At 36.8% G+C, this 15,064-nt stretch overlaps 1 protein-coding gene across 21 annotated transcripts in view; it reads left to right on the top strand.

The window, feature by feature from the left end:
* LOC141386613 (snake venom 5'-nucleotidase) overlaps positions 1–15,064 on the top strand; it is a 133,172-nt gene that overhangs the window by 71,585 nt on the left and 46,523 nt on the right. The window contains exons 1-2 of one of the 21 annotated variants that reach the window (XM_073955505.1): positions 14,004–14,452; positions 14,913–15,060. The exons of 7 other annotated variants lie outside the window; for them this stretch is intronic. In XM_073955505.1, coding sequence (XP_073811606.1) covers positions 15,044–15,060 — 17 coding nt within the window. In that variant the 5' untranslated portion in view covers positions 14,004–14,452; positions 14,913–15,043. Of the gene's footprint in view, positions 1–14,003; positions 14,695–14,912; positions 15,061–15,064 lie in introns of those variants that run through there. 13 more of the 21 variants (XM_073955501.1, XM_073955507.1, XM_073955500.1 and 10 more) reach the window with 13 other exon arrangements.

Raw genomic sequence — 15,064 nt, 5'->3', positions numbered from 1 at the left:
GCACACGGTTACTGTTGTAATAATTGCACTTATTGTAATTGTTTATAGAAGAAGAAGAAGAATAAATCTCATTTGCTCACAGTTTAATTTGATTTATTTATTATTATTTCTCCTTCTTTTTTGTTTTGTTTATTTATTTGTTTATTGCAATTTCAATTGCATTACTTAACGGCGAGTGTGGCTATGAGGGAACAGAGAGGAGGCAATCACAGTTCTCAGGAAAGTTCCGTTTTGTTCTTCTGTCATCATCATCCATGGTGATGATGTGATTGTGGCAGCATGAAACCCAACTACAGTCATGCAAGTTAACCAACAGCACCGCTAACATGGATTTGTTGATGACTGTAGATTGAACTGATGCCGTGGCTTACTGTGGCCTCCTTACTGTGTACCACAGACACCCGAGTATCATCAATTTAATTAAATGGCATTACTGCTGGCTGTTTGTTGGGGCTTTGAGTTTATTTCGTTTATTACATTTAATTCAAATGGCTTTAATTGAATTGATTGCAATTGGCTATATAATAAAAATCGGTAAGGGAATGGCTTAAATGATTATTGGCATGTGTGAGTATTATTTAAACTATCAGCTGCACTTGATGTGTAGACCATATTATGTGTAGACAGGCTATCTCTAACATAAGTGTAAATTACAATCTCGCTTTAGGTTATTGTCCGTATTCATCAATAGGGCTTTCCTTTTGTTGTCATCTTGATTAGAATTTTATTCAGATTCATATCCAAAACGGATGGATAGTGGTGATGATGATGATTGATATGTGTCAGATGTTGTTTGTAAAGATGGACTGTCATCATCACCCTTCTTAGATTGAATTACATATGCTACATAGCTAATGGGGATTTATGTCAAGATGTAGAAATTTCATAGAATACCATTAGTTGCTAAAACATTTATTTCCCAACAACAAACAAACAATTCAATTTATTAAACATTTTCTAATTTTAGTTCAATGATCTGTTGACAGATTACATGTTTTAAAAAAAGGTAATATTTGGCTTTACCACCTAGAATTGTCATACAATGTAAAACGTATTGTATCAAAAAATTATAGCAATGCCAAGCATGCACTTTACAACGTCACACAATGCACATAATATTTTGTTCACTTTCTGCTTGTGTGTGCCATTCTTTTTCCGCCCCAAACATACCTAACCTTGGCTAAACAAAGCGTGTTGGCTCTCATCAGCCATGCGATTTTCAATGTTAAGTATTTCTGAAAAAGTAGAACAAACATCGTTTTGTACGAGTTTCAATTTGCTTCCTTTTCTCAACGAAACATATGGTAAAAACATTATAGAAACAAGCAAAAAAATCGTTTATTTAGTGATGCGGATCAGTAAACACATAAATAAAATCTCATCGGACTATTTTAAAAACAAGTCCATATTTACATTAGGCAATTTTCCTTGCGGCAGGCATTTGTTAGTTTGTCGGTGAGAGAGGGTGTTGAGCGACAAAGGGTTACCATATGCCTCACCTCTCTCTCTCTCTCTATCAAACTGACAATTGCCGTATGGAAAATTGTCTAATGTAAATATGGACCAAATAATTATAAACATAGTTAACAGAGTTTGCATGCAATAAAAAATATGATATCGTAATTTTGAAATTATTTTGGAAATTTGGTTTAACGACAACACGAAGCGTATGATTAACATCGACGATACAACATAAAATAAACATACGCAACCGTGTACATTTATGTTTATAGCCTCAGCCTTCAGGCTAAAGAGAGTATATTAGGGTTATGACTTTTTGACTTTTTTTCTCAAAAATGATTTCCTGTAGCAGGGATGAATGGACTTTTGCCTAATAATCACTACACTATCGTTTATTCCATTGAAATATAAAAAAAGTTCACGCACAAATCGATTTTAAAAAAATAATTTTTTGAAAAAATATATGAAATGAAAAAAATTTTTTTTTTTTAAAAATTATTTTTTTTGCACGAATGAATAATTATAAGTTATAATATAACTATAATAACGTTTATTTCATTCAAATATTAAAAAAGTCGCGAAAAAAGTCACTTTGAAAAAATTTTAATTTTTTTGTTAAAAAATTATATTTTTGTTTTTTCAAAATAGTCTGGCTTAATCCCATTGTTGTTGTTTTAATATTTTAAAACAACTATTTTATTAGTGGAAAAGATTTGGCATTGTTCGCCAAGGGGTAAGGCAGGGAATACTATAGTTTCGATCCACGCCACTGGATCTCATCAGTTCCCTTGTTTCTTGTTTGTGGATATTCTCCACCGCAGTTATTTTTCAATAACTTCTTCAACAAGAAACTTTTTATACCCAAACATCAATCGTCAGCTCGAAGTATAAATGTAAGCAAAGAAAAAAGTTCAATGAGAAGTTTTTCCTTGGCAACCTCATACAACTCCGACGAAAGTGTCTGCGAAAACAATTCAAACCTCTTCCACTTGTGTGTGTCGTCGAATTTCGACAAATGCACACACCAAAATTTGGTTGGTCTGCTTTACAGCAAAAACAACACACGTCGTGCCAGTGTCTTCAATTGATGTTTGGGTATAAAAAGTTTCTTGTTGAAGAAGTTATTGAAAAATAACTGCGGTGGAGAATATCCACAAACAAGAAACAAGGGAACTGATGAGATCCAGTGGCGTGGATCGAAACTATAGTATTCCCTGCCTTACCCCTTGGCGAACAATGCCAAATCTTTTCCACTAATAAAATAGTTGTTTTAAAATATTAAAACAACAACAATGGGATTAAGCCACAGTAAAAAAACGCCACAATGCTTCAAATTATATTTTTGAATAAAAGCGTTTACGACATTTTTACGATACTCAGAATTGAAGAAAAATAGTGAGAAATAAATTTTATGTCATTTTAATTATCTCATGCGGCTCTGAAGTTTATTTTCAATTATATATCTGTTTTCAGTGACTTCAAAAAATTGTCCATAATTTTGATAAATTCAAATTTTAAAATCATTTTGTGCGTGAGGTTTTTTCACCGAATCACCTTATAATTAAGATTTTATGTAATCTTATGGCAAAACTCATCACGCAGGGATATGAGATTGTAAAAAAGTCATAACCCTAGAGTATATACTAGGGTGATGAATTTTCGACAATTTTTTTTCTCAAAAATGATTTCCTGTAGCACGAATGAATGAACACGGTGTGCCTTAACCAAATTTAAATGGAAGATGCTTACACCTTGGATGTTTTTGAAGATTCTGAAACTACACTGCTCATAGATGAGAAATATCAAGAAATCGCGATTTAAGTTCACATTTTTAGAGGTTCTTCAGGTTTTCACGATTTTGCTTGGAAACCTCGAGTCCTATGTAAATGGACCTAAAGAAAATGTTGTAGCTGTGAAAATTCTCCACAAGATTAACCTTTATGATATTTTCGTAGGTTTTACCGTTTTTGAGATATAGAAGTTCAAATTGAGACAATGCCCATGACTGTGTCGCCTCCTTATAAAACAATATCATGCTCAGTGAGCCTTAACTAACTTTTGATGAAAACCGCTTACACATGGGAAGATTTCGCGGATTCTGAAACAGCAATGTTCATAGGTAAGAAAAATAAAAAACAGAAAAAAATCGCCGTAGGGATTTTTAGATAATTCGCGATCAAAATTCACAATTTTAGGGTTTTTTAGGTTTTCACGATTTTGCTTGGAAACCGCAAGTCGTATCGAAATGAGTCTAAAGAAAATGTTGTAGCTGGGAAAATTCTCTACAAGACTGACCTTTAGGCTTTTTTTTGTAGGTTTTACCATTTTTGAGATATAGAGGTTCAGTTCAAATTTTTAGGTTTTTATCTTAAGTCTTCAAGATTTTGCTTGGAAACTGCAAGTCATATCAAAATGGGACTAGAGAAAATGTTGAAGCTGTGAAAATTCTCTACAATACTGGATGATTTATATTTTCCTAGGTTGTACAATTTTCAAGATATTTATGTTTAATTTAGGAAATTGCAGTAATGAGATTGTTTTTTCTAAGGAGGCGATGCAGTCAGTGCATTGTCTTAATTTGAACTACTATATCTCAAAAACGGTAAAACATACGTAAATATCATAAAGGTCAATCTTGTGGAGAATTTTTTTACAACATTTTCTTCAGGCCCATTTACATAGGACTCGCGGTTTCCAAGCAAAAACCTAAAGAACCCCTAAAAATGTGAACTTAAATCGCGATTTATTTGAAAATCCCTCCGGCGATTTTTTTCTTGATATTTCACATCTATGAGCATTGTAGTTTCAGAATCTGCAAAAACTTCCCAGGTGTAAGCACCTTCCATTTAAAATTAGTTAAGGCGCACCGTGTGAACTTTTGCCCATAAATTACTAAAAAAGTATAAAAAGTTTTACGTACAAATCGATTTAAAAAATATTTTTTTTTTTTGAAAAAAATTATGAAATGAAAAAAAAAAATTAAAACAAGAACGGCATTAAGTTCGGCCAGGCCGAACTTTTTTATACCCTCTACAAACGAGTTATATTGAAGTAAAATGGAACAATTAGTTTCCTTTCGTTTGTGAAGAAGACTATTTACCAAATTTCAGCAAATTTCGTCGATCTATACCGACAAATTCATGCGGAAAGTTTTTAGACTCAAAGAAGACTAATTACAAATTTCCGATATTTCGGTAAGATAATGTGGCTAAAACCTAAAAAATACCAACATTAAGAGGTATGCTTCTATGGGGGATAAAGGAAGACGTGGACAATATTCAGTCATTTCGGTGGGTTATTGACGTCACAACCTTTAGAATTACGGAAATCGGGAGCTTCCGTTCTATGGGGGCTATATAAAGGTGTGGACCTATACCGACAAATTTCATATGGGAAGTTTTATACCCCAAATTATGACTAAACACCAATTTACAGTCATTTCGGCTTTATATTGAGGCCACAACCTTTAAAATACTGAATATCGGGAGGTGCCGTTCTATGAGGGCTATGTGAACGCGTGGACCTACACCGAAAAAATTACGCGGGAATGTTTTATACCCCCCAGCGAAGACTAAGTACCAAACTTTAGCCATTTCGAAGGAATATTTGGCCCACAACCTTTAAAATACCGAAAATCAGGAGGTAGCGTTCTATGGGGGCTATATGAAGGCGTTGACCTATACCAACAAAACTCTGGGGGGAAAGTTGTATACCCCCAACGAAGACTAAGTACCACATTTCAGTCATTTTGGTGTGATAACAAGTAAAAAAGAGTCAGTCGGCTTTGCCGACAGATATATACCCTCAGCCAATGTGCAGTGAAATTTTCACCTACCGACAGATCGAATGTATTAAAGGTCTCCTCAGAATTTTGTGGTCCTTTTTGGACATTTGAACTTGCCGACAAATATGTGGATTAGGAATTAACTGCACTAAGACACAAATGTTGAACTTTTGTGGGGGAGGTACCCTTAGGGAGGACCGATATGGGTCATTTTAGAAGTTAAACAAAATATTGACAAAATATTAGTAGAACGTTTGGATCAAATTTGTTTCCCCTATTCAAGCGATATCGTCCTAGCATTTTAGTGATATTTTTTAAATATTGGGGACAAGTACCGAAAGTTGTGGACCGGTATTGCCCCATCAAACTAAGTTTAGATATAATATGACGAAGACCAAATGTTGGACCAAATCTGTTGAACAGTTCGAGGGTTGTTGTGCTCTCCGACAGCCACATATGGTGACATAGGGATTTTTTACACCGTTCGGTTCGTTTTCCTAAAAAATATGGACTTGCCTCTGAAAAAGCTTTTACCGTCGTAATGGAGATAGCGAATGCTAATAGCTTCAACAAAAATCAAAGTGACTCGAGAGCAGGTCTTAAAGAGAATTTATCCAAAATTTTGTGTGGGAGGTACCCGAAGGAGTGGACTAATATAGTCCATATTCATATAGTCCATATTCATAAAGTATGGACCAATTCGGCCACTCCCTTCAAGAGTTACCGTATGAACAAATTTTCCGACAATTATTGAACTTTTGTGGGGGAGGTATCTTCAAACTTAAACTATGTTTGGACAAAATATTACTAAGACCAAATTTTGGACCGAATCGGCAGATCCGTTCTAGATTTATCTTGCGCTCCAACCACCTCACACGGTGTAATAGGGTTTTTTTTGCAACTTTCAGGCTATTTTATCAGGAAGTAAGGACTTGCCCCTAATGAAACTTGTACCGTTGTATGGAGGGCAGTGAATACAAGTTGCTAAAACAAAAATCAAAGCGATTCGAGAGATGGCCCTAAACTGAACTTTTCCGAAATTTTGTGTGGTAGGTACCCGAAGGAGTAGGCCGATTGAGTTTATATTGAAACATTATCTAAGTTTGGTACGTACATTTTACGATGGGCAAAGTATGGACCAAATCGGTTACTCCCTTCAAATTTTCCGAACATTTTCGAACTGTTGTGGGGGAGGTACCGGAAGGAGTGGACCGATATACCCATGGACCCATCTTCGAACTTAAAGTAAGTTTGGGCAAAATATTACGAAAGCCAAATTTTGAACCGAATCGGTTGATCCGTTCGACAGTTATCGTGCGCTCCAGCCAGACAGACAGACAGACGGACGGACATTGCTCAATCGAGCAATGTTGTCTGAAACACATTTCGTCCAAACATACTTGGGGTCTAAAACCATTATTTCGATGAGGCACATTTTGTCCGTATGAAAGTGTATATGGCAACAAGTAAGAAAAGTATCAGTCAGCTTTGCCGACAGAGATATACCTCAGAATGTGTATATTGAAACATTTTTTCCCAAAAAAACGTATGTATTTAGGGGGTTTTACAAATTTTGGGCGTATGAACCGACAAAAATTTTGATTAGGATTAAAGATCAAACGTTTTGCGGAGGAAATACTTAAAGGAATGGATCGACATTGACCATTATGGGAGTGGATCTCCAGACACAGTATATGGTGCCATAGGGGGTTTTTACAACCTTCGAGCTGTTTGCTAAAGAAGTATGGACTTGCCCTTGAAAAAAATTTGCCATCGTAATTAAGGCAGCGAATGCAAGATGCTTCAACAAAAATCAAAGTGATTCGATTGCAGGTCTTAAAGTGAACTAATACGAAATTTTGCGTTGGAGGTACCGGATGGAGTGGACAAATATAGTCCATATTTAAACCTGATCTATATCTGGTAGATATATTAGGATGTGAAAAGTATGGACCAATTCGCCCACTCCCTTCAAGAGTTACCGTACGACCAATTTTTCCGAACATTTTTAAACCTTTTTGGGGGAGGTACCTGAAGGAGTAGACCGATGTGGCATATCTTCGAACTTAAACTATGTTTGGACAAGATATTACCAAGGCCAAATTTTTGACCGAATCGGCCGATCCGTTCGAGAGTTATCTTGCGCTCCAACCACCTCAAACGGTGTCATGGGGGTTTTTTGCAACTTTCAGGCTATTTTCTGAAGAAGTATGGTCTTGACCATGATGGAACTTTTACCGTAGTGTAGGGGACGGTGAATACAAGTTGCTAAAACAAAAATCAAACCGATTCGAGAGTAGGTCCTAATCTGAACTTATCCGAAATTTTGTGTGGAAGGTACCCGAAGGAGTGGACCGATTGAGTCCATATTAGAACCTCATCTAAGTCTGATAGAAATTTCACGATGTGCAAAGTATGGATCAAAACAGTTACTTCCTTCAAGAGTTATCGTGCGCACAAATTTTCCGAACATTTTCGAACTTTTGTGGGGGAGGTACCGGAAGGAGTGGACCGATATAACCCATCATCGAACTTAAACTAAGTTTGAACAAAATATTACGAAATCCAAATTTTGGACCGAGAGTTATCGTGCGCACCAGCCAGCCAGACAGACGGACGGGCATTGCTCAATCGACTCCAAATTGTCTGAAACACATTTCGTCCAAACATAGTTGGGGTCTAAAACCATTTTGCCCGTATGAAAGTGTATATACCCTCGTTAGCATTAATGCTGAGGGTATAAAAAGTACCATTTTAGTACTTTTTGAAAATTTTAATTTTCCATCCCTGCCCTACACCATTTTACCCCTTTTGCATAAGCCACTGGTAAACATTTATTTTAGGGAATATTATCCGACTATCAGCAAACTCAATATCCTTTTTCGTCTCTGGAACTCCCATTATTTGCCAACATTTAGTAACGATCCGATCAAAATTGCGGCCTGAAACGTGATTTAAAAAAAAGAAAATTGGGTCGGAGCATCTGCCTATCCCCATCTCCATCAATAGATCAGCCGACCTCAAAACCTCAAAATCTCTGAACCTCACTGGAAAACCAATCCCAGGGCGGTAGGTTTTTCGATACTGGATTGACCCGGAACCACACAATACCCGTTTCCTGGCCAGCGGCTGCCACCTCAGTGTACATGTGTTTGTATTTTTATCGTTTTTCTGTCTTGGGAGCAACATATCCCGGAATGACAGTTCCGGAGTCTTTGGGTCCGTGCCGGGACGGAGGAAACCCAAGAACGAATGTGGTTATGCTCAGTTTGTCACATCCACCACATCCGCATCCACCACACTCAATCTTCCGTGAGATGGAATCTATGTCGGGAGTGGGTGTATCTCAGGGGTTGCTCTGGACTCGTCCGTGCGAGGGACTATGTTGCTGCATGCTGCGTGAATACAGCTCCCAGTGAGTCGTCGTCATATGAATACATATAATGTCGTAGGAGGTAGCAGTCAGGTGTAGAACTGCCGAGGTAGAGTTGCTGAACGTATACTTTCCACCAATTAAGAGCTCTACTCCAGGTTATGGGCCTAACATAGGCCCTCTTTTGAAGGTCATAATCGTCGGGTCTTTAGGGACTTTAATGCTCGTAATGAGTTGTGGCATTCGGTCCTCAGAAACGAACAGAGGAGTATAGGGCTGGTTGAGCAGATTGATAGCTCTACGATTTGCAGGGTCAATGAGGATGCCCCTATCAGAATTAGCTTAGAGTGTCATTCGATCTGACAAATAACGACACCTAAAAACTCATCCTTTCTCTCATCCTTTCCTTATAATCATCTCCATAAGCAGACCGCCCGACTTCTTCACCTCTGAACGCCACACTTCCATTAATCATGGGAAAGCTGATTGACCTACTTTCAAGAAGTTTATCAAATACCGCTTCATAGAACTGTCCACTGCTTCTCAAGTTTGGGTAGAAGAAAGGATGTTCCGACACATCATCACAGCTGCAGCAGCTCGATATATACCTGGAGGTTGAATACCCGAAATGAGACCAAATTTCACAGCAGAGACGGTCCCGACTAGCATATGATTATTATGATCATTACCTTTTTCAGGCCAATCTCAGTGACCTAGCCACCCACGAACCAATAAAAAAAAGAAGATAGGATCCAAAATGGTGTGTAAGCTACTTTAATCAAAAATTTGCCGAGCAACCGGGAGTGATAGAGGGAACAGTACAATATCACTTTATATCTCTTCTTGCAGAGCCGGAACCACCACAATTTATAATTTACTGGAAGCTGGCACTGGAAGTTAACAGTTTGGTCGGTGAGCACAAGCGCCAGCATCAGCCACAGCTATCAACTTGCCGATCATAAACATGGGTTTCACAAGCAGTTACGTATGCGGATGAAAGGTGCAATTAAAGCGTCAAGTACCTTTTCTGATGTAATTTGTGAAAGGCTGGGGCCTAATTATGTGATTCGATTCGATCGAGAATTTACTCGTGAATAAGTTTTCGACACGAGAAAAAAACGGCATGATAAGACTCGATCGAAATCACTGATCGAATGTTTCGAGAGTAACCGGTAATCGAACTATGTGTTCTTTGGGGAAAGTTATGAAGGTAGATGTCAAAAAATGTGTTTATTTCAAATCAAAAACTAAAAAACAAAATTATGAATGAAAAAATGTAAATATTTGTGGAATTTTTTGAACAATACATTGAATAATAATTTCGGAATGAAGTTGTGCTAAGAAAATATGAAAATTATTAATGTTTGCAAAATTGTTTTGTCATTCTTGTTACAGATTGCTAATACATCTACCTTAATAATTCTCTCTCAAAATAAATGAGAGAATTTGGTGGGTGTTTTGCATTAGCCTCTCTGAGAGAGTATTTCCTTTGGTAAACAACGGGGGATGAACTATTTAAAATGCACCTTATTAAAAGTTGTTCACCTATAAAATAAAGCCTATCTATATATATAAAAATGGTGTAAAAAATGTATAGTAATTCATAAAATGAGAACGGCTAGGCCGATTTCTGTAAAATTTTTTGTCAGTTATTCGTATTTTCGAGGAGAAGGTCTTTACGGAAGAAAATTTTGGAAAATATCTCTGGAAATGTCGGAAAATGGGAAAAATCGAAAATTGAGTTTTCTCCTTAATAGCGAGACGAAGTTCGCCGGGTCCGCTAGTTAATATTAAATAATTTTTTGTTTTGCAGAAATGCTTATTTTTTCAACTTATATTTTAACGACTGCAAACACTAATTTTTGGTTAATGATAGCATGCATATGTATTTATTTTATTTATAATTTTTTCACAATTTCTTAAAACGACTGAAAAGGACTTTTCCCAATTTCTCTTATTTTGTGTAAAAAATGTTCACAATTATTTACTAATATCATTTTTCCTCTATAAACCGTCAATAAACAACAATTTTTTACATTTTAAACACAAATACAATAAGAAATCTTTCATTTTGTTTGTTTACGATAGGCCATTTGGCTACGAGAAATTACTCGCAAATTTATGCTCAATTTCTCGATAATTTTACTCGATAACGAATGTTGTCATCCCAACTTTGAGTACTCGGGTCGAAACAACTCGATGTCGAATCACGTAATTAGGCCCCTGAACTTCTATTTGATCGATCTTACCGCCTTTTTCACTCGAGAAATATGAAAATATCCGTCATTATGTCAAGGGACACTCGTTTTACCGTATGGACTGCGGAGTTGAATGTCCTGGTCTATGGGAACGGAAATTCGACCAATAACTTCACCAAGATTATATCCACAGTATATCCACGTCATCCGCTTATGCTACAACTATCTGCGACAAGCTGAGATATAGCATCAATAGAGAAACTTTGTTGATCACATATGACATGATAGGTCGGTCTGTGGGAAGCTATGCGACGCGAATATAAGTACAACGAGATGTAACAGTATTCCAACCACCCTGAGAACTGGGTGTGAAGGTGAAAGCTATCCTAATCACATCTGGTGGATAGGATCCTACCGCCCAGGAAAGTCAGAAGGGATCTTCATGATCTACAGAGAGAGAGAGAGAGAGAGAGAGAGAGTGAGACGTTCAACTATATAAGTGATAACCCCTAGATCAGCAAGCCTATTAAGGAGGTTTAAATAGCTTTCACACAGATGCATTAGCAGCTATCGACAAACATGAGTAGTTTTGGCTCATCTACGTTCGGGATGGTACAGCTAGGATTGATGACACCGTGCAAAAACAAAAAACATCTGCCAAGCATGTTACGCAGGCCCGCACGACACTCTGAACGTCATAAACTGCCCTGCCAAATATACTCAATAAACTCCAGTAACACCAAATTTGTCGTCTTCTCTCCATTGAAGACCTTTAGATGATCTTCTGTCTATAGAAATACCTTAGAAGGCCTTCTGCCTAGATAAGATCTTTGGAAGGTCTTCTGTCTACGGAAGACGTTTAGAAGATCGTCTGTCTGTAGAAGATCTTCAGAAGTTCTTCTGTTTATAAAAGGACCTCTATAGAAGACGCTTAGAAGGCCCTCGGTATATATAAGACCTTTGATATGTCTTTTACCTATAGAAGACCTTTTAAAGGTCTTCTGTTTACGGAGGTCCTTCTAAAGTTTTTAGTCTATAGAAGATCATTAGATGGACTGCTTTTTATAGACCCTTATGAGGTCTTCTGTCTATAGAATACCCTTAAAAGATCTTATGTCTATGGATGACCTTTAAAAGGTCTTCTGTCTATAGAAGACGCCTAGACGTCTTCTTCCTTCTATGGAAAATCTTTAGAAGGCATTCTGTCTGTAGAAGACTTTTAGATGGTCTTCTCTCTATAGAAGATCCTTAGAAGGTCTTCTGTCTATAGGACGTTCTTAGGTCATCGGTCTATAGAGGACCGTTAGCAGATCTTCTGTCTATAGAAAACATGTGAAATTCTTCTGTTTAAAGAAGGTCTTCTGCCTATCGAAGACGCTTATAAGGCCTTCTGTCTACGGAAGACCTTTAGAAGGTCTTCTGTCTACAAAAGATCCTTAGAAGGTCTTCTTTCTATAGAAGACCCATAGAAGGTCTTTTGTCTATAGGACGTTCTTAGGTCATCGGTATATAGAAGACCTCTAGAAGGTCTTCTGTCCATAGAAGACGTGTGAAATGTCTTCTAGAAGATCTTTGGAAGGTTTCCTACTTATAGAGGTCTTCTGTCTATAGAAGACCTGTGAAAGTCTTCTGTCTAAAGAAGGTCCCTAGAAGGTCTTCTGCCTATCGAAGACACTTATAAGGCCTTCTGTCTACGGAAGACCTTTAGAAGGTCTTCTGTCTATAAAAAATCCTTAGAAGGTCTTCTGTCTATAGAAGACCAAAAGAAGGTCTTCTGTCTATAGAAGATCCTCGGTCTATGGAAGACCTTGAGAAGGTCTTTTGTCTATAAAAGGCCTGTAAAAGGTCTTATGTCTTTAGAAGACCTTGAAACTTCTTCTTTCTAAAGAAGGCTTTTATAAGGTATTCTGCCTATAGAAGACGCTTAGAAGGTCCCCTGTCTATAGAAGACCGTTAGAAGCTTTTCTGTCTATAGAAGACCTGTGATAGGTCTTCCACCTACAGAAGACTTTTAGTAGGTCTTCTGTCTATAGCAAACCTTTAGGTATTCTGCCTATAGAAGACCTTTAGAAGGTCTGGTACATATAGGTATTCTGCCTAGAGAAGACCTTTAGAAGGCCTTCTGCCTACAGTGAGCTTTTTGAAGGTCATCCGTCCATAGAAGAAGACCTTTAGAAGGTCGTCTACCTATAGGAGACCTCTAGAAGGTCTTCGGTTTGTAGAAGACCATTGGAAGGTCGTCTATCTATAGAAATCCTTTGGACGGTCGTCTGTCTATCGAAACCCTTTCGAAGATCTCCCGTCTGTAGAAGTCCTTTAAAGAAGTATTTTGTCTGCAGAAGACCTTAAGAAGAAGACGCTTAGAAGGTCCTCCTATAGATAGAAGACCTTCTAAAGGTCTTCTGTCTATAGAAGACCTGTGAAAAGTCTTCTACCTACAGAATCCATTTAGAAGGTTCCTGACCATATACGACTTTTTGAAGGTCTTCTGTTCACAGAAGCCTATAGAAGATTTTCCGTCTGCATAAGACTTTTTGAAGGTCCTCTGCCTATAGAAGACCTTTAGTAAGCCTTCTGCACACAGAGAGCTTTTTGAAGGCCTTCTGTGTACAAAAGAAGACATTTAGAAGGTATTCTACCTAAAGAAGACTTTTTCGAAGATCATCCGTCTGTAGAAGACATTTAGAAAATCTTCTCGCTATAGAAGACCTGTAGAAGGACTCCTGTCTATAGATAACATTTGAAGGTCTTCGGTTTGTAGAAGACCATTGGATGGTCGTCTGTCTATAGAAGACTTTTGGAATGTTGTTTGTCACTAGAAGACCTATCGAAGATCTCCCGTCTGTAGAAGTCCTTTAAAGAAGTATTTTTCTACAGAATACCTCTATAAGGTCTTCTATCTACATACCAACATTAGGCTGTCCCAATTTTGTGATCGACTACTGTACTGTTATTGTTGATAAATATGAATACAAAAATACAATCTTTTGGGGGGTGTGTGTGTGAGTTTATTTTTGTTTAGCAGATAAATTTATTGCATTTTCTGTTGTTTATGGGGCGCTCGCTCTCAGCTCTCAGCTCTTTGGGTTTTCGTGTTTTTGTGTTATTTTCTGTTTTTCTTTGGTAGAATATGTGTTTTGTTTTTAAGGTTGCATTTTGATGCGTTTTGTATTTTCTTTTTGTTATTGTTGTTTTATGAAACATTTCATATAAAATAGGCAGCGAAATGACAACATTTTTTCATTCAATTACCATCAATTGTGGCGTTATTACCGAACAAAAATAAATACTAAAATCGAAATAAAGATCGGAAATCGCACTCGTAACGTTGTGGCAAAGCAGCCATTGTGGATTGCTCGTGGCACGGGCGTTATAACGCTTTACCTCAAAACTGATTATCGGCCAATTGATTATTTTGATTTGTTGATATTTTCTTGAGGCGTGTGTGTCTCAATCGTTTGCAAACAAAATAGTTGAAATGCGAATTCTCATCTAATCTAAAGAAGTAGCAGAGCGAGACGAGTCTATTGACCGAGACTCTGTTATCACTTTGCAAGTTTTTTTTTTCACTTCGTGATTACAATTTTTGTTTACTATCGACCGACTGCCTAGAAATGAGAAAATAACTAAATTACGGTAGTTGTCGTCAGTCAGTTTTCCGTGTTTGTATTCGAAGATGAGTACAACGACGAGTGCTGGGCGGCGGTAGTGTGATAATTTCATTCACAACAAATGTGGCAAAATAGTTCGTTCGTTTTTTTATTCTTCTGAAAAACAAAAGAAAAGTCAGCCAGCAAATGATGCTGTTCAAAGTCAATGTCATCGTGTGTAGAATTTGAAAAAATAAAACATCATCATCAACAACAACAAAACACAAAGTGAAAAAATACATATTACGAAATGAAGGCTAATTAAAAAAAATTCAAAAAAAATTAGCACGCGAAATGTTTGATTTCTTTTGTTTATTATTATTTTTCGTTGTTGTTGTTAGTTCGTCGTGTTTTATTTAGAAAGTGAAATAAACAAAAATGAAATTATAATTTCAGAAAAATACAGCATTCTAGAATTGTGTTATTTTATTTGTTATTTTATTTAGTGGCCAGCAATAACAACAATGTGAAGTCAATAATTATTTCTTCTGCGAAAAGAAATATTTTGTTTTAAACAAAAATAATAAATAAATACTTATTTTAATTCTGAAATAAACAAATAAAATTATTAGCAAACATGAGAAAATTATTGTTGTAA

The sequence above is a fragment of the Musca autumnalis genome, unplaced genomic scaffold (genome assembly GCF_047663935.1).
Source record: "Musca autumnalis isolate F117 unplaced genomic scaffold, ASM4766393v1 scaffold_5, whole genome shotgun sequence".
Lineage (NCBI taxonomy): Eukaryota > Metazoa > Arthropoda > Insecta > Diptera > Muscidae > Musca > Musca autumnalis.
Note: the sequence above shows the minus strand (reverse complement) of the source record. Positions and strands in the feature narration are given on the sequence as shown.